Source organism: Centrocercus urophasianus, unplaced genomic scaffold (genome assembly GCF_019232065.1).
Source record: "Centrocercus urophasianus isolate 14NV4802_14NV808 unplaced genomic scaffold, USGS_Curo_1.0 seq_16, whole genome shotgun sequence".
Classification (NCBI taxonomy): Eukaryota; Metazoa; Chordata; class Aves; order Galliformes; family Phasianidae; genus Centrocercus; species Centrocercus urophasianus.
The window spans coordinates 10266855-10287924 of record NW_024884711.1 but is presented as its reverse complement, the minus strand read 5'-3'; the positions used below and the strand labels follow the sequence as shown (position 1 = coordinate 10287924).

General features: G+C 40.7%; 1 protein-coding gene across 2 annotated transcripts in view; it reads right to left on the bottom strand.

Annotated features, from left to right (window-relative positions):
- Nucleotides 1–20833, bottom strand: part of SLC4A7 (solute carrier family 4 member 7) — an 83597-nt gene extending 62764 nt beyond the window's left edge. For both annotated transcript variants that reach the window (XM_042816849.1, XM_042816851.1), the window contains exon 1: nucleotides 20770–20833. In XM_042816849.1, the coding sequence (XP_042672783.1) occupies nucleotides 20770–20817 (48 nt within the window). In that variant the 5' untranslated portion in view covers nucleotides 20818–20833. The remainder of the gene's footprint in view (nucleotides 1–20769) is intronic.
- Between the last annotated feature and the right edge of the window lie 237 nt (nucleotides 20834–21070).

Below are 21070 nucleotides of genomic sequence, written 5' to 3'. Positions count from 1 at the left end.
CACCTTCAGCTTTCCCTGTCTTTATTCATATAATTGCATCCCAAACAAATATCTATGTGATAATTCACTGATAACACATTTACTCTTACACTGATGAACAATTTTACCTACAAATCAATGTACAGCAAGCTGTAGCATGAAGGTAAGGCAATGATTAGAGATTCTGATAAAGAAAGAGGTAACAGTTCCAGCAATCCATGTGCATCTTAGTAGCAAAGAGGACAGTAACAGAACACTGTAATTCCCTTTCTTGTGATAGTGCTGGCAAACATGGGAGCCAACAACATACCAGGCCAGGGTATTCAGCAAAAAGCCAGCCCTAATAACATTTTGCCACTTCAGCTCTGAAGTCACTGCTGCCAAGTTGGCACCAATGGCATCAGGAGGGTGTCTGGCCCAGGTGGCAAAGACAGGACCATGGGGGCATTTCCAGCTGAGATGGACATGCCCTGCAGAGGAGCCCTATCCTAAAGTTGGATAAAATCAACTCAGCTCTTGATTAGTTTGGGTAAAATCAACAGTTCAGTGGACAACGTTTAAGAGAAAAAATCTGACAGATCCAGAAAATTAGTTAGGAAAGAAAACCCACACCTCTTCTGAATCCACACCACCCTTTTTCTGAAGAGCAATCATTAAAACTAGACTTCGTAATACTTAACTACAATATAATTTTTTCTTTATTCAGTAATCATGTAGACGAATCTACACAGTAGTGTTTCCAAGACAGATGCACACATCACTCTTTTGAATAACAAAAATTAACACTGTAGGACTATTACTGAAAACTCATGATTTGAGTGGCTACTTAATGAAAACTGTCCATGCATCCAATAGGCAAATTATTTGTTATCTGATTTAACAAACGCTTGGAATTCTCTACTTCAGACAATGTTACCATTTAAACTGAGTTTTAACCAGCCTACTACCAAAAAGAGGTGCTTTCTTAAAAATTTACCCAAACCACATAGAAATGTTTTTCATCATTTTGGATAAGCAATATAAGTTATCTATCTTGTTAATACAGCAGTAAGATCACAGTATCATGCAGGTTAATCACTGTGCCACCACCCAGTGGCAAAAATATTGGCTTCAAAAAGACAGATTTCAAGCCAAATTCAAAAATGAAACAGAATTTACACAAGTTTTTATTCTGACTTCTGGAAGACAGGCTATTATCTAGTTTTGCATAAGGTCTACTTGTGATTTACCAACACAATTTTCTCATATGGCAAATATGAACTTTCAGAACAAGCCTGCTCCAGGCCTATGCTTTCCGAGATGCAATCATGGCAATTCTGATCCAGCCTTACGAACCTTAAAGCTTCACTATATCAAACTACACCCTTTGGTACATACTCTCCTCCTGCGTTCTCTCTCCAAACTGGAAACGAGTTTCGAAAGCTTTAAGATGTCCTTATGAACATGAACAACCCCATTAAACGTCAGAAAAATAAAATGCTAACTTAAACACACAGTAAACCAAACATTAGAGAAATGAATCAAATACATACTTCGGACTGGAGACCTAGATCTTCCATCAACATGAATCAAATATGCTGTATCCAATGGCTTCAAGCACTTTGGCCCGGGCATTTGTAATTCAGTGTTTTAGAGCCACTATGGAATTTTTAAATATTATCAGGAAAAATGCAAGTGTTTAACCCACAATGGCAACTGCACGTTATAGCCAAGTCAAATTTCTACAGACATCAGACAAGGAAGAGCAGATAAAACAAAAAAACTGCATGGTATTTTCTAATGACTTAGATACCAAGTCTCCAAAACAAGAACATGTTTCCGGGACTATCAAATCTGTAGAGAAACCATCTATGTGCACAGAAACAAACACCTGCTTTTACTGCGACATACAAAGAAAAAGTTAACTACAGCTTACAGTCATGGGGACGTCACTGCAACAAGCAAATTTCTGCCACCAGATAACTTAATTACACATGCACAAATAGCAATGTAAATGTTTAACCATGGTGGTAGGTTTTTGTTTTTGGTTTTTTTTATTGGTGGGAGCAGAAGGGGTTATTAAGGGTATTTACAGAGAAATGTTCACTTCTATTAAATGAGTTATACGAAATGAAATTTGAGATATAGGAGAAACAACAGTTAAGAGTAGAAATACTGAAACCTTCCCACTAAAAGCCAAAATCAACACTTAGAGAAATAAACAGAAAGAAAATTGAATATTCCTGCCCTCTGGGCAAATCCCCATGCCTATAATGATAATGTACTCATTTGCCTAGGTTATAACCATATTATAAGCAACTTCCTACTCTATTTCTCTTTTTATTCAATGTTATTTTGCCTAAGTTGCTGTAAGTTGGTTAAGTAGTCAAAATCAAATGAGGTTGTACCAACATGGCACTCATCTTTAGTAGAAAACAGTACCTTCTTACTGAAATTTTAATCACCCTTGAAGAAAACTAGATATTTTGGGAAAGACAACATCACAGCTTTTGGTGATCTAGGTGTTCTTTTCAGAGCTTTTGTCTGGGCTGCAATTCATCTAAATAAAAGCAGTAGATTTCATACTCTGACTTTAGGAACCATTTACATTTCCTCAAACACAGATTTCTAAAAGATCTTAGAAATTTCATAGTTTCCTTCCTTGAGCATCAAAAAAAAGAAAAGAAAAAGAAAAACCAATACTAGCAGACGTGTTATTAAGAAAGGAATATAAAGAATAATAATGTGTATTCGAAGCTTGTTTCAATTTCTGACTGACCCCATATGATAAATGCTTTTTTTTTTTTTAAATAGCATGTAATGTTACCAGCAGCTTATACTCATTCATACACGCACACGCACTCCTAATCAGCATCATCACTAACGCAATCGACAATGGAGCTATCTGTACCGCAATGCCAGACTGAGAACCACCACGTCAGCATGCTTCATCTCTAGTCTGGGTCTTAGTTTGAATTTAGAAGGCAAGCCTGTGTGGCTAAAAGCTCTGAAAGAATTAAGAAGCATTAGGAGACAAAGATAGATACACGGGTTTAGAAGATGCCATTAGCAGCACTCACAGATTGTTTATAACAAAAAGGGTGGAGGAAGAGGGTGGAAGAGAGTTCAGAAGTTTCCTGGAACTCACCCCTTTCCTTTTTCTTTAAATAATCATTTGCCTACTTTTATAGTCCTACATCCTTATTGGCATTTTAAAGCAGTATTATATTCCACAGAAAAGCTTACTCAAGCAAAGAAACAAAAAAATGTAGTTAACTACTCAAATATTTTCTAGATGTTGCAAATTAACCTCACTAGTCCAGAAACCTATCAAGACACTCATCAAACTATGCATTTAATGGAAAACACAAATACAGGAAACACATCTATGCTTACATTGCTAAAAAATCAAGTATTCTTAACCTTTCATATCCATTCTAAAGCACTGACTCAAATACACTTTCTCGATTCTTATCTTTGTCACCAAGATTTTATGGACCAAAGGCTACAAAGATGCAACACAAAATATCCTCCCTTCAAGCAGTTTTTACTGGAACTTTAGGAAACTACAGAAGAAAAATATCAGTATTTTTCAAGAAAACAAAATCCACAGCTGATTCTCAGAATATTCTAAAAGAGATCAAATCCAGAAGCCTCCACTAACGTGTTACTCACAAATAAAATTGTGACACATAAGTATTCACATAAGAATTTCTGTATCAAGGAGCATGAAGGTAATGAAAAAGCCACTAAAGAAGGGCAGCAATCAAAGGAGTTACAATTCATATCTGCATGATACTAACAGATAATCTAAGAAGAACATAACTCTTCCATCCTATACTTGTCAATTAGAGACCACTTTACAAATGCATTGTGAGCAGGCCTTGAAGTACAGGCTCTCTCCACTACAGTAACAAACTAAAAAAAAAAAAAGTATTAATTAAGTAATTAGCATTTAAAACCAACCCTCAGCTGGAAGGGAAGACAGATTGTGCTATGCTCCAGACTTCTCAGTTCTGCAGTAGCTATACGCTGGGTGGCCCTTTCTGAGTTGAAAAGAATACTAGCTCGTTGCTCTGCCCCTCTTGTAGGGTCCTGGATACAGGAACACATCCAATTATTCAGTTTAAAGCAAGTAAATCTGGCACTGCTTCATTGTATCTAGTCTATTAACAACTTTGAAGAAACATCTCCATTAATAAGATAATACTAAAGACAAAGGGAAAACAGGATTGTTTTCATAATTTTCTGATATTTCTCCTAACAAAACTGATTTATTGGGATCTAAGGGGTTTAGAAACATTTTCTTCAGTAATACAGACGGCACCAAACAGGGAAAACCAAAACTTTGAAGAAGAAAAGTTTACATCCAGGAGATCATTTTACAGCTCAGTTTTCATTTCTATCTCTTCAACATCAGGCCACTGGAAAGCTGCTGTGGGTCTCTGTGTAGTTACTAAAGAAATAAAGCAGGCACTTCACTAGTAACTTAGCAACCCATGTGAGAGTGAACCAGAAGAGTAACATGTTAATTCTGTGCAGCTTGAAAGAACTCAGTGTTTCGATATATACAAAGCAGTATGCAACACCTAAGTAGAACTGCAAGCACTCTCCTTCCAACTTAAACACAGGGGCATTTGTCTGCAGCCACCAACGGAAACTCCACAGCTGCAACACAAGTCACTGCCGATCCTTGCAGGTACGTGGAGAAAACATCAACTTCTCCGGAGTCCCAAACCATTTTCTAGGGGAAACATTCCATAGGACTCTTTTCACATCGCTGCGTACAGACTCGCTCACAAAGAACAGTACACTTAGTGACAACCTAATTCCTTTGAGGCCACCTGTCAACAGATCAGGCTATGGATAAAAGCCAAAGTTTTTTCTAACAAAGAAAAGCATTAGATATTTTACGCCAAAGCTGGAAACCAAAACAAACGGAAAAGTAAGAAAATATCCCTTGCCAAGGGTATTTTCCAAAACTTACCTCCGTTTCTAGCTGTTACACGTGAATTTCCCATAGAACTCTGGAGAAGGGCCATGAAGGGCCTCTCATGGAACTCTCATGAAGGGCCACAGAAGGACACACACACACACAAGCTCCCCATCACCTGATATCACTTTTTACAAGTCTCTTCCTCAATCATTATCTTATTTTAATGGTTCCTATATAAGCAACAGGAGATTGAAAACAGTTCCTCAATTTGTTCCCTCCTCTTCCCTCCTGTACTTTGCTTCAGGAATACTACCAGATTCAGAACACGTTTATCACAGAATCAAAGAACTGTAGGAACTGGAAGGGACCTCTAGAGATCATTGAGTCCAACCCCCCTGCCAAAGCAGGCTCCCTAGACCAGGTTGCACATGAATTGCACCAGGTTGCACCATGACTTGAATATCTCCAGGGAAGGAGACTCCACAACCTCTCTGGGCAACCTGTTCTAGTACTCCATCACCCTTAGTGTGAAGAACTTCTTATGCACATCTATGAAGAACTTCCCATGCTCCAGTTTGTGGCCTTCTCCCCTTGTCCTATCACTACACACCACTGAAGAGTCTGACCTCGTCCATTTGCCTCCCGCACCTGAGATACTTATAGATATTGATCAGATCCCCTCTGAGTCTTCTTTTCGCAAGGCTGAACACACCCAGGTTGTTCAGCCTTTCCTCATAAGGGAGGTACTCCAGGCCCTTTACCATCTTCATGGCTCTTCGCTGGACTCTTTTCTCTGTCCTTTTTGCACTGGGGAGCCCACAGCAATCAATCATCAGTAAATGAAACAGTAAACTTGCACAATAAAAAAAAAATTGATATTTTTGTAGTGACACTTGAGACAAGAAAGGCAGTTTATCCTGTCTTTGCCCCAAGCCCATTTCATACTGCCAAACAACTGAAGCAAGAAACAGGTTCTCCATACCATAATGTTGTCTTAATGTTCACATTCTTGTGCCATATCACCACGTATCATCTTGATCCTCAAGGCTTCAAAACAAATAGTAGCAATGCAAAAGTCACAAGACCCAGTATCTCATCTTGGAAGTATGTGTTATTTATTCTTAAGTGAAAACTCATGCATGTTGTATGCATACATCACACTTCTTGAAACAAGCACAAATACAAATACAGACATCCCTTCTGTCACTTCCCCATGCACTCAGTTCCACTGCCTTCCCAAGCCAGAACCTAGCTTGGGCTTCCAGCAGCATCCACAGCACCTTGCTCTGACACCTGTACTGCTATTGTTTAGATCTCCTGCCACCTCTACAGCATCTAAAACAAACATGTCTAGAGACAGTGCCATCTTTCTCTAGCAGCCATTTCTGAAAACAGGTACACCTTTTCCTGGCTCCCTGGTGCTTCTGCTGCCACCAAACTCACCCTGGTTCTGGTCCCCCAGCACCTGGAAGTAGCACTTGTGACTTTCCCCTAATTGCAGTAGCCTCTTATGGCAACAGATCAGACTGCAGCTCCAATCGCTTGACCTGAACCACCTAACCAGTGCTTATCAAGCTCTTACAGACCTTTTCCAAGGGTAACTGGCAAAAAAAAAAAAAAAAAAAAAAAAAAATTAAGCTTCTTGTCAGGAAGTTAATTACCTGTGAATGCATTAATCGTCACTATATAATTTTGAAGTCTTGACCTACTCTCCTCCCTCTCCCCCACAAGAAACTCAACCACAGAGCTGCTTGGTATGCACAAGCAGATAAATCTTCAAGCTTTGTACACACTTCAGAATAATATAATCTGGAGGAAGGCCACCCGGTTTGACAGCTACTGTTGTTAGCATACAAATTCTCACCTTACGTAGTCTCCAGGACTGGCGCATCATACTCAGACACCTGGGCCACTGCTACCACAGTGCAAACAAAGTAAGCATCTTGTCATATAATGAACCAGTGACTGTAACAGAGACAAATTACTCACCCTATTTAGCAAAACAGAGCATTCTAAATTATTTGCTGTATTCAGATCAGCTAACATTCCATAATCAAATTAAATTATAATGAGTTGCACCAACAGCAACAAGAAAAGCACACTGAAACTTCCTGTTTTCCTTTATTTTAAGATGTACAGGCCCAGCTCAACTCAATACGTAACAAAGAGCCTGGTACATACAGACTAGCTAACACAGACAGAACAGTCCACATAGCCAAGAGACCTCAGAGCGTACAGACTAGCAATTGTATCTTTCCAGCTGCCAACACTGGACTGAGGGTTCAGCACTGAGTCGTACCTCAATGCAAAGAAAGAAGAGGCTCAACCATTTCACTACTACTCACTAACAGAACCATAAACAACTGCATTACAGCACAGATATCACTAACTACACATTAATACACTCAGAAACAGCACAAGCTGACTATAATTTACAGATAATATTTTTCTGTTACAGATTGAAGCTCTTCATCTTCACAATGCCTTTATAACTGGGAAATGGGATTCACTTCATTAAGATACCCTGAAAATCGGCATATTATTCTCGTTGAGTAGATGGGAAAACTGGAAAACTTTGTTTTGGTTTGCTTTAAGTCAGAGAACTACAGGGAAAAGTAGAATTAGCAGTACTCAATTTGAGACATCTAACAATTTTTTAGCCTATTGTACGCACTCAAAACTCAGCATACAAGTAGTATATATTTTCTTTGGTTTGAGGCACGTGAAGTTTCTTCAGCTCTCTATTTGTATTTTGGCTTTCACTTGTATCTCCTTCACAGCAGAAGTAACTTACTCATGCTCAAGAATTTAAAATCTCAGACTAGCACCATTTGTTAACACCAAACATAATACTACCATCTTATTTCTCAATTTCTGCAAACCAACTGGCTACCTACCAAGCAAGAATGCATTGTACAGAAGTTGAGTTACAAAACTGTGAAATTTAATTGCATATAAATGGATTCCTGATTTAAGTATATTTAAGCATGTCAAACAAATGACTGAGAATCATTTGGGCATGGTATTATCCCATACAAAAAAAAAAAAAAAAAAAAAAAAACAGTTTAAGCTAACACTCTACCAATATTTAATTTGCTCTTTCTTGGAGATCAGATGTTTATCTAAATTTTTTTTTGATCCACTGTTCTGAAGCTTGAATCTGTAATTTCACATAGTTTAAATTAATGGTCATCCTAGTAACTTTAATGAAAAGCACTCTCAATTTTTGAATAAACTGATCTTCAGCTGAAGCACTAGCTGGACATATCTGAGTATAAAGCAAGACTCAAGAGCAGCTGTCCTTCCCATATGCACATACACAGTTGTATGTTACAGTAAAAGCAAAGTTAATATAGCAGAGTACATTACAAAGTAAGTACATCAAATTGAAACTGGTTATATTTTTAAAGAATTTAAATTGCAATCTCTTTATATAGCATCAGAAGTTAGATGGCAAGACTGATGCCAAGCAAAAAAAAGCTGGCTGATATTCTTCCTTTTTTTTGACATGTGTACAATGGCAGTTTTGAAAACTCAAAGATTTGCACGCACACACACACAAAAAAAAAACATTCAGAGAAGTTTTAATAATTTTCCTTGTGCTTACAATGTAGCTTTCCAGTAACTCTTATGAACACTTAATTTAAGCTGAAAAATGTCTCTCCACCCTATAGTTATGTAACTATTTGCAAATCAACCAAATATTAATGACAAAAATATATGTCTGCTTAAATTCCTTTCTGGTATCTGACAATGGCAGGCAAGCCCAGCAATGTTAATAAAATCAGGTTGAAAAAGGAAAGGACTGCTGCTGCTCTTGTGTTTTATCACTTCCTTAAGTGAGTCATAACAATCATCTGATGCTATCTGTTTGTTTTTATATAAACAGTCTTAAAATGCATGGCTGGTGGAGTGCAGTTACTTGACAAACAGAAAATGAAGAAATTTACCATCAACAGCAACACCAACTGCAGCTATTCACTACAAAGTTTCTCACTTCCTTTTTCGTACACTAGGTCTGTCTCAAAATATGTTTGACGTGTGAAAGAAACGTGTGTGCTTACACTCAAAATATACACACACTTACATAGTAGTATATCCTCACAATAGTGAGGTACAAGCCAAAGAGGAAAAAAGCATACACTATCCCTAAAACAGTTTAAGTATAATCTTTTAATCTTCTTCTTTTTTTTTTTAAGAGAAACAAAGAAGTAATAAATCTAGCAATAGTCTAAATAATAATCCCACCTTATTGTTTAGCAAGCTAATTAAAGAACGTGCAATCAGTTCTTTGACTTCACGAATTATTCAAAGAATGCACAAATGTGTAATATACTCTTGGTTTGTTCCAGAGCAGCACTGCAAAGGTAATTTGTAACCCTGTGGTCCAAAACCTTTCTTCCATCAGGAACTATTCATCATCTTCATATTAACAAAATACATTCCTGCTCTTCTTAAGCTTATTTTAATAGCCTTTGGAAATCAAATAAAGACATCCCACCTGAGTCTCAAAGCAAACGCATACCACCTCTCTGAAAAGAAACCTTTGAGAGAATACACCTGAAAACCAGAGCAGGACAGGTTATTAGCCAAAGGACAACATCTCTCAGAAGCTACAGTTGTGTCCAAGTGAAGCAAATACAAAGAATCATAGAGATGGTAGTTTCAATGTAGCCACGCAATAAGTAGCAAATACACATCAAAATTTAAAGTAGCAGTATCTTTTCAACTATAATGGAAGCAAGAATGACTGCTATGAAATCTATATGGAAGAGATAATCAAGACAGAAAATTAATGTTCAAAGTAGATCAGGCTACTGCACGAAACCAGTTTTTTTTTTTTTTCATTCAGGCTCACAATGAAGAAACTCAAGCTCCTGAAATGCCTCAACCTGTCAAACTGCCCTTAACTTCAAGGGCTAATGTCACAGTTGCTTAACGAGTCAGGTATAAGAACAGCTTTCACTTGATTTCACAACACCACTTTCTATTTCACAAATTCACAGTACTTCCTACTCCATTCTTAATTATGCTTCCATTACTTTGTTTTCAAGGTTTGTAAACTCTGTAGACTTTAAGCTTCCTAGCTTTTCAACCAGGAAGGCTGTAGCATGGAAACGACTTGCCCCAACAACACCTGTAACAGACATCAGCAACCACAGCAGCTCCCAGATCTTCTGGAAAACAGAACATTAACTTCATTTTACCTATAAATAAATACAAAGCTTGTTAACAGAATTAAATGAGCTCTCAGATAACAACCAAAGAACACCCAGTTCTCAATCCATACATGTACTCAACACATACATACAGGGCCACAAAGATGATGAGAGGCCTGAAGAAGCTCCCTTGTGAGGAACCGCTGTGAGACCTGGTACTGCTCAGCCAGAAGAGGAGACAGGGGGGATCTCAGCAGTGCTTATAAATACCCAATTGGATGGGAGTCAAGCAGATGGGGCCAGGCTTTTTGCATCAGTGCCCAATGACAGAACAATGGGCACAGATTGGAACTGAGGAAGTTCTGTGAAAAGTGAGAAAAACTTCTTTAATGTGAAGGTGACAAAGTGGAACAGCCTGCCCAAAAAGGCTGTGGAGTCTCCTCCTCTGGAGATGCTCAAAACCTGCTTGGGAGCTCTCCTATGCAGTATGCTATAGGGAACCAGCTTTAGCAAGGGGGTTGAGCTAGATGAACTCCAGGGGTCCCTTCCAACCCTTATGATTCTGTGATTCTACGTACAGTGGATACAGAGTCAATGCACTTATCAGAGCACTTTATGCAGTATAACTTGATAGTAGTGATAAGTCAGAATACAAAAGTTTACAGGTACAGCACAGCTCTTCTGGATGAACATTTACAAGCAGGCAATTCTGAGCAAGTATTATTACCCCTATAAGATGTGCAAAAATAAAACTTCCAAATGTTGTATGAGCATAAACAGATGTTTATTGCTACACTCCTATACAAACAAGTGAACAAGAATGCCCCAGGTCCAAAATTTCCTTGTCTGACACAACATAAAAACCAAAATATTTCTTATTTGAGGACTGAAATGATTGCAATCCAATTTTATTCCACTGCATCCTGTAGAATCTACAAACAGGAACAACACAGTAATCTAAGATTGTACAAACAATTTTCCAATGAGCTCGAGTTGTTAAGTGAAACAAGTTATACTTGCAACCAACACAGCAAGAAGGTAATATATCTGAAAAAGACTTCCTTATTTTCTTCTTATTTCTTTCTAGAGAAGGAAGGAGTACCGAAGTTTCAACCTATGACAAATTAGAGCTACAGACACTACAGGGTAGAAGAAAAGAGCAAAATTCTCTTTCCCCTACATGACAGCATTTAACAAATACCACATTAAATATTACAAGGTAAGGCAAAGAAATGTGTATCAACATAAATACGTGACCTGGAAAAAGTTTTATTGGGTTGTCCCTCAATGAGCCACTACAAATATATATATATGAATAATAATAAGAAATATAATATATATAATATATATATTCATGAACAGAAATAGATGGTGAAGTTTATTAGTTTAAAAACATTAGCACAGGCACAGATCATCTCCCAGGGTTAACAGAGGTAGCTATCAGATGTCAAAGCAGCCCATGTGGCATAGATACCAAGTGGCCTAAAACTCGCTGCATGGCAAAATCCCTACCATAAGCTGGAGCAATCATTCCTCACAGAAAACATTTCTCTTAGAAATCCTAAGAACTCCATCAGGAGAATGTCACTGTCCAGATGCTGCACCACAAGGAACAGCAGGTGCTCCTCCCCAGGGGCTGGTAAAGCAGCAGCCTCATCTGTGGGAGATGAAGTAACTGCAGGATGGGATGACACACTGCATATAGTTAAAGATCAACAGCAAGTCCTTGCAGGTCTGCTGCTCGCTGGATGCTGGGATCTAGGATGTTTTGGAAAGATTGTCAAGGCTTATCCAGCTCTCAAAATACCACCCTTTGCTACTTACCCACGTAGTCATCAGCAATACTTCCAAAAAACTAATCATTTGTTGAGTGAATCTAGTGTAAATAGTGCACTCCACGGGCAAGGGTGAAAAGACCCATGTGGCATTCTCAGTCCTTCCAAAGATAAGCAGAAGGCTCAGGTTGGACTGCAAGCATCCACATGGTCAACATCTGATTTCCAGCATGACTTTTATTTCTATGGCCAGCTTCATTTCAGGATCAAGGATCCACCTGCTTAAGTGGGGCAAGAGCATCTTTGCCATCAATCGTGTGAATAGAGCTTGACAGAGAAAGGCTGTCAGATTTCAGTGAAGACATGGAGAATCCTTAACAGAAAAGGCACTCATTCACTTTGTGATGTATGCGGGCCCATCTCAAGTGCTTGCACACCAATGCACACAGTATGGGAAGTAATAGGCTGACTTACAAGTCAGAGCTTCATTGAAATTACAGAGTAACACTGGAACAGCTAGCATAGCTGGAGTGCAACAACAGATGGATGAAGGCTCCTGAGGAAAGCCAGACTGGAAGGCAGTGAACAAGAGAGCAGAATTCAACTTGCAAGAAGTCGTGAAGGCCTGAAAATGGGACAGCATGCAAGAAAAGGCAACTTATGACTGATTTCAAATGTGGAAACAGAGTATGAAAGGTGGAAACTAGTAGAAGGAATACACAGACATACAGCTGTGCAGGGGTAGAACTAAACAAGCCAACGCAGAGCTGAAACTAGTAGCTGGTATCTAGAAGTTGAAACTAGTGACAGATGTGGAGGGCAGTAAGGGAGGAAACTATTTCTTTTTTTTTTTTTTTTTAAACTGAAGTTATAGAACAGAAGCAGAAAATAAGTTTGTACAGGAAGGTTTTATGGCCCATCAGCATCTGCAATACATTCTTTTCTTACAAATGTAAAAGAATATCTGAAGATTTGGGGCTTTCAAATGTCAACTGAGTCTGATCAGTTACAACAGACATGATTTATTAGCTGCACTCACTCACTCATAACCTTGTGTGGAAGAAAAAAAAAAAAAAACAAAAAAAAAAAAAAAAAAATCACATGTGTTCTGGATCTCAAAAGTTATACTAAGCTGAAGCACAACAGCCTGAAGGCCTTCACAAGGCAACAGAAATTTTGGTTTGGGAAGTTGTCCCACTCCAGAAACGGAGACCAAATGAGATCCAACTGAAATTTCTCTCAAATACAAGTTTACTTTAACTTCTTTCTGTTCTTTGGTAACAGACATATACCACAAAACAGCCTGATTACAGATTTTCACATCACATGATAACTCTACTCTGCTAATGAAACAGTTGCAGCATTGAGAAGTATTACTTTTGTTGAAATAAAATCTCAGCTTTTTGTAGAAGGGCAAAATTTATAACATTATCTTTACCATAACCCAAGTATTTACAACCACTTAATAGTCCTACTCCTTACCAAAAAACAGATCCAAATCAAGACACAGCAAGCATATGTTTAATAGACATTAGTCATGGAAAATACAAAAGAATCAGCCCAGGATGTAAATGACTAGGAAAAAAATAATCTGTACCTTTCACTTTAGGGAAGCATAGCTTTCCCAAAACACACTGCCCATACACGTGTTCATAGTGCACATATGTTCTCATACTGAAAAATGATGATGGAGAAAAACAATTAAATCATTCAGTCAGATTGTCAGGCAAGCCTCCAGTTCTTCCTGCCTTAAAGCAGATCTTTACAGATACAGATCCCCAGTATTATAGCTATACCAGAGGAAAGTAGCAACAGCAAGTAGAATACATGGTTAAGCAGTAGAATTTCAATATACATCAGATGGTGGAATCATAAAAGACACAGTTCCATAGGTAAATCCCACATCCTCTCTTTAATATCTGTCTGCATGCCTTACCCACAAGAAGCTCCAGTTCATTTGGAGGAAGTACCAGGAATTCTGTTAAAGCAGGGCAATGGCTTGATGTGTGGAAACCTCTACTTTAGACTCTCTTTCACTAATAAAAACCTTCAAGCCTGTTTTGAAGTTTAGAAACATTTTAGTATTGGTCTTAGCCATACTGCCAATAAGACAAGTCTAGATGCCTTTCAGCATAACTACAGCTTAGGAAAAACACTAGTACTTGGTACATCATTTGCTGAAAATGCAAATTATCAACGAGATGGAACAAAAAGCAAGCATAAAATCACCAACACTGAGTTAGAAGAACTTTCAAAATCCCTCACAGAAGGAATTCTGGGAAAAAGAAGACATACCTATAGCTCACAAAATACCAGTTAATGAGAGAATTTGAAATGAAGATGTTAATAAGGCCCTAGTCTTCAAAACTGCATTCATTAAGAACAGTGTTCAGAACAGAAGAGTTGAAAGAGCTGGGGAAACTGAAGGACTAAGTATAAATGCAGGTTAGACACTGGTTACTTCACCAACAGGATCAAAGAATCAAACCGTAAGAAAACCATACGCTTTAGAAAAGTGGTTGCTGAAAGAACATAGGAGGCCTGGCACCAAATACATTTGAAATGTTCCTGCTAAAATGAGACTTGCTAGAACTAATAAGCAAAGGGTTTGTTGTTGTTGTTGTGGGTTTTTGTTTGTTGGCTTTTTTTTAAAGGTTATAGAGCACTCTGTCACTGCCGAAATGATTAAGACAACTTGTGCCAATATACCCAGATAGGACAACCATTCCACTGGATAGTATTGAGTCAGTTTAGTTAATCTCAAGTAACAAAAGCATCCAGGCTGAGAGATACAATAATATGCATCAATATTCTGAAACGTTACTTCAGATATCACAAGGTATACAAAAGCTATAAGAGCTCTGCTCTTGTTAAAGTGGGTAACTTACAAAGATAAATGTAATGCTCTCAGAGCACAAGCATTCACTCTCTTCTACACACCCATAAAAGAGGAATAGTCTTCTTGCTGTATAATCCTAACACTGCGACTGGAAGAACAAAATATTTGGTCTTACCTGCAATCAAATAATAAAATAACCACAGGCCATACTCCAAATACAAAATGACTGAGGAGACTTAAAAAAAAAACAAAAAAAAAAAGTTTTTTAATCCTATATAAATAAGCATGTTGGTATGCAAATAAAATGACTCCATCTAGTGGTTAAAAATACACATTTCCTTTGCCACAGAAACTGCAGCAAATTTTAATTCCCAGTGAAACACAAACTTAGAGGGTGCCAAGCACTAACACAAACTCTTGAACAGATAATCCCTTCTAATAACCACTGAGATATGCTGACAAGGTAGATTTGGGATGCTTGCATAATTGACATTTATTGCCAGTTAAAAAAAAAAAAAAAAAAAAAAAAAAAAAGAGTCCTAAGATGTCAGGATTTAATTCTTTTGTTTTAAATGCAAATGCTGCACTCTTTAAAACTAGTATTTTAATGATTTCACCTCCTGCTAACTGTGAATTGAGAAATATGTATTTCAAAACACCTGTCAAAGAATCAATATTCATCTTTGCATCCAGTCATCTACTGATATAAAGGGTGGTGCACAATTTGTGGTGTATTTCTCAACCTGCCGATTTATAGAACCTTTACTTGAACCTCTTCATTCATTCATATCATTATTTCAGAATATTAACTGGTCAACCACCTTAACTCTAGTAAATAGCGTGAAATGTAAATGTTCCTAAACTTCATCATTTCAGAATATGCTATACCAAACCCAAGACAATGTCTCAATTGCATGGATTTTACACTTACTCTACTCTGCATCTCATCTTGGACAACAAATTAAATCCACAGCAATTAAGCCTAATGAAAGCTCTCAAGTCTGGGGCAGCCATAGGTAACTTTCTAAGAACTCAAAAAGGCTGACAGCACATATAGGTAATAGCAGCTTACAGCATTCCTAATCCAGAAGCAATCACAAGCATTGCCTACAGGCCCACACGGTGCAAGCTGTACACACCTTAACCAAACCTAGAATATCCAATCAGCACAATACAGAAAAGCAGTCTGTCTATCAAAGTCATAGACACAAGTCAGAAAGGTCATCAGGCCAACGATACTCTTTCTGGCCAGGGTTATTTAGCAGGGACATCACCACATCAGTGTAACCGTACTGGTTTAAATTGTTGAGAGCATGTGTTCAACCAGATGCCAAGACCCATGGGGGAGGAGAGTTCCCCGCACTGTGCTCAGTTATGCAGCACAGACATGCCCTCAGTTACCCTCATCTAGCCATAAAGAGAAAGCACCATATCCAGCTGTGTTAATATTGAAAAAATATATGTAAATCTACCAGCATAATATTCTCCAGAGACCTGTCATTTGACTTACCATCACAAAAGCCACATGTCAAATGGGAAGACTAGCAATCACACCAAGAGGAAACTTCTGCACCAGCTCATTTGTAAAACAGTCATACAAGACAAGTGTAAAGATGCGAAGCAGTCAATCCCATCAAAGTTGGTTTTACTGTACTGATGGTACTCACATTATCATGCATAAGGAACCACCTAGGTAAATTAAAACTTTAAACGCTTTTTAAAAGGAACTGTTTCCATTACTACAAAGTTACTGGGCTATCTGAAATGCAGTAACTGCACCAAAGCATGGTTCCAAAGCCACATGCTCCAGTCCAGCTGCCACCAAACACCTGTTTCTCCCCAAAATACATTAATATAAATGTATCTAAGATTTTTCTTGGAAAGAAAACGCAATTTGTATCTTTATTATTAAGCTGCAGAATTGTAGTTCACAGCCGATTCTGACAGGACTAATTTCCGTCACTTTGTGTATTTTTTTCTATTTTAAGAGGCTCTGATTTTTGTTACCCTATATTGCTGTAAGCCTTCAAGAGCAGTGCGCTCTGGCAGCTCAAAAGGCAAATGGGATCCTGGGCTCCATCAGGAGAGGGGTGGTCAGCAGGGAGAGGGAGGTGATTGTCCCTCTCTACTCAGCTCTTGTGAGGCCCCATCTGGAGTACTGTGTCCAGGTGTGGAGCCCTCAGTACAAGAAAGACATTGAGATTTTGGAAAGGGTCCAGAGGAGGGCGACTAAGATGATCAGGGGGCTGGAGCACCTCCCCTATGAGGACAGGCTGAGGGAGTTGGGCTTGTTCAGCCTGGAGAAGAGAAGGCTGCGGGGTGACCTCATGGCAGCCTATCAATACCTGAAGGGAACCTACACCCAGAAGGGGAGTAAACTCTTCAAAAGGGCTGATAACAGCAGGACTAGGGGAAATGGATCCAAGTTGAGGGAGGGAAGATTTAGGTTGGATGTTAGGGGGAAGTTCTTTACAAGGAGAGTGGTTAGGCCCTGGAACGGGCTGCCCAGGGAGGTTGTGGATGCCCCATCCTTGGATGTGTTTAAGGCCAGGTTGGACGGGGTCCTGGGCAACCTGATCTAAATGTGTATGTTTGATGGCCCTGTTAGGCAGGGGGGTTGGAACTACATGATCCTTGAGGTCCCTTCCAACCCGGGTGATTCTGTGATTCTGTGATCTGTGATTCTGTTTTATCACAGATGAGAAAAGTTGGAGTACCAAACACTATCTAGTTGCATTTAAAAAAAGCACTGGAATAAAAGAATGGACAGACTCCACTGCAGTGATTATGCATGTTGGTGAAGTGAGGCTGTATCTCGTAAGCGCTCAAGCAAAGCCTAAAGTAAAAGCCTGAAGCTGCCATTGCAACATGATCACTGTTGATCAGTAACGTCTAAAACCCACTTAATAATACACATATAGGGCTGTTCAGAAGTAAAGGTACAATCATGCAGTCACTTCAGGAACAGCAGAGAAATGTGAAAGCTATCTTCAGCGCTATCTGGCAGACTACATTCTGTCACGTCGCCATGTCATGGAAAGCCAGCAAGAAAAGCTTTTTCTCCAAAAGGAGCCACTTTCAGTTGTTATCATAATACAAAGCAGACTAGTGATCAAAACAGATTTGCTACAGCAGGAAAGAAAAAAAAAAAAAAAGGAAAAAGAACACAACCAGCACCCAGTACTATTACTCAGCCATAATGCACGGTCTACCACTCTTTGCACCACGTATATCATAAAGGGGTCAAAATCAAACACTTGAGCAAAAAAGTTCACTTCAAAAAAGTTCACTGTCTAACCTGCCCTTCAGTCCACAAAATCTTCTTGTATACAAATCCTATAGCAGGTTTACCTGTAAAATTCCTACACTGAGTGAAGAACCACCTCCTTTTGTTTGCTCTGAACCTAGCTCCTGTTGGCTTCATTTAACACCACACGCCTCTCTTCCCCCTCCATCTGCTTTCTCCACAGTAACTTTATAGAGCCTTAACATACCATCATCCCGTCTCCAAGTTATCTCTACAAGGCTGACAAGCCCTAGCCTGTTCAGTCAGTTCTCATCTAAGACCTATTTCATATCTTATTGCCCTTCAGTGAATCTTTTCCAGTAACAATAAGGAGAGGGGAGCAGAGCAGCTTACAGTATGTAAGGTATGAAAGAACCATGGATTTATTAATTCGTTATCTTTTTTCTATTGTATTCCTTATTCCTATCAGATATTCTGACCAGCAGTTTCTCTCTTGTCATAGTAACTACAGCAGAAATTTGTTTTGCCTCCACCTCTTGTGTACACATTGCCACCATGCCATCTCCTCAAAATATCCTATGAATATGGTGATTCTCATCTTTAGGACTGGACCTGTAATATAAAATAAGCAAGTTAAAAGGTGTTTTACGCTGCTGATGGAAAAAGTCCCATGGGAAGGGTGGGGATTGATTGACAGAGATGCTCCTCCACCCAAGAAACAGCAAAGTTGCTTTTTTATCTAAGAATCTGACTTATCAAAAAGTGGAAAAAGAAAGAAAGGAAAAAAGCTACTCCCTTGACTGCGCTTCTGCATTTCTAAGACCCAGCACTTGATTCACACTTCCTACAGAGTTTCTGTCACCTTTCAGAGATGTTTATTCCTTACAACCTTGCACGTGTAAGCAGTTTCAGCAAGCTCTGCTAGCAGCAGTAAGAGAGGCACAGGATTAGAAAAACTAAGCTGTACTGTCAAAAGCACTCATACTTGGGATTTAGTAGTGTTGTACTAAAGCTTCCAGGTACATACTAGGGACATGGTTTAGTGTGTGTGGTGATGACAGGTTGACAGCTGGACTAGTGATCTTACAGGCTTTTTTCCAACTTTAGTGATTCTGTACAAACTTCTCATAACAAATCCTTTGTTGCTACACTATGTAATTGCTAGAAGATCAGTGTATGTCCTGTTCTTTTGCTTAAGCCACATGCTTCATCAGTCCTCCCTAGAAATTCTTTTTTTTCCTACTTCTTACCAATCTTTCTGTCCTCCTCTCACCACCTTTCTGACCATTTCACTCAGTCTCAGTTGCAGTCGCCTCCCAAATACCCACCCCTCTGCACTCAGACCAGCCCCTGCCTAGCCTCTGCTGATACACAGAAACCATCCTGGACCACTCCTCTGAACACCTCAGTTCCCAAGGTCTGCATGAAAAGCAACTGCAGTAGTACAGCAGCTCATGTGGCTGACCCGAAAGCCCCTCCTTAATTTCTGGTACAACGGAGTCTAAGTGACTCCTGCTGGGCCTGACAAAGATGTGCTGGGGCACATTGACTTTCATGAGGTCGGTAATCCTCTTTTCATTAGGATTCACCTGAGGGTAACTATTAGCATCTATCACAATAGTCTTACGCGCTGGAAGCCCTAAGGCTTTGCAATTGGCTCCACACAGCCTCATATCTCCCTACTGGACAGGAATGAGTGTTCTACTGCCAGCTGAGAAGTACCTCCTACAGAGAGGCAAGGTAGCTTTAACACAGTTAATGGCATCAGCTGTTTGCTCTCACTGTGGATTTACCCTAAACAACTGGCCACGAATTTGGAATATGTTATTCTGACAGCAACAACGAGATGATGGAGCAACGGTCTGGAATAGATTTACAGAAGTGTTAAGAGCTGTGCAATTATTTTGATTTCTGAAGCCATCACACAAAGCTGATAAGAACACAGATAAGATGCACACCCTGGACCTCAGGGAGATGGAGTTCTCAGAGCTCTGTTACAACAAAGGAAAGGCACTGAGCACACTGATGTCACAGGAAGGCAGCACTTCATTTGAGTGCCGGTTTTGTCAAACATGACTCAAGTCTCTCCTTGAAGAGCAGTAGGCAGATGAAAACAGGACAGTTCTGTGCACTATTTCTCTGTCCATCACCACCTTCTTTGTGTCACCGAGCACACATCTGTCCTCTTCAGGCACCAAAAAGACGCTGCTGTGCAACACCTTTTTGAAAAGGGCCTCCAAGGAGGATATCAAAGCAAGGGCATAGAGACTCATTAACAAAATCCAGACCTTGAGTCATCTGAAGGGAGGGGAAATTACAACTGGGGAACCACATGTATTTTTCAGTAGCACAGGAAGTAAGGCAACAAATGTCTGCTTCGCCTCGCCACCGGTCCTGGAAGGAAGGAGCCCAAGTCCCGGCGCTCCATCCGCCTCCGCGAGCCCCCCAGGCCCGGGCCCCGCCGGGATGGCGCCCGGCCCGGCCCCGGAGCACGCGGAGGGGCACCCCGCCGCCTGGAACACCGGCGGCAGGAGCGAGACACGAGCCCGGCGGGCGCCTCACAAAGGCCGGGGCCGGGCCGCTCGCGGCGGAACAAAGGCTCCCGCCGCCCCGGGAGGGGATGCGGTGCGGAGGACGCCGCGCACGAGGCCGGCGGGCGGCACACCTGCGGCCCCCGCCCCGCTGCCAGGGGCGTCCCAAACGCCCGGCACCGGCGGCGCCGCTTCCGCCTTCGTCCGTCGAGGGGCGGGAGGCACACGAGGGGTCCCCGCCGCCCCCTCCCATTCCCCGCAGCCCCCGACCCCGCGCGGCCCCGCGGCGGCCCTTTGTGCGCGCCCCCGCTTCCCCCACGTTACCGTGGTGAGCAACGGTCTCATCTGCTCGCCGGCCCGCTCCTCTTCCATCGCGGCCCCGCCGAGCTGGCCGGCAGCGGGTCAAGAAGCGGAAGACAGGCGGGAGCCGGGCGCCGCTGCCTGTCGGCGGAGGTTCGTGGCGTTGCTGCCCTCGGGATGGGGCGGCCGCGACTGCTCCGCCGCGCCGGGGGCCGAGCCCAGGCCGCCTCGCCGCGCCCCCTCCCCCCGCGCGGCCGGCGGCGCCGTCAGCCAATGGCAGGGAGAGCAGCGCCTCGCGCGAAGGCGCCCCCGCCCGCCGCGGCCC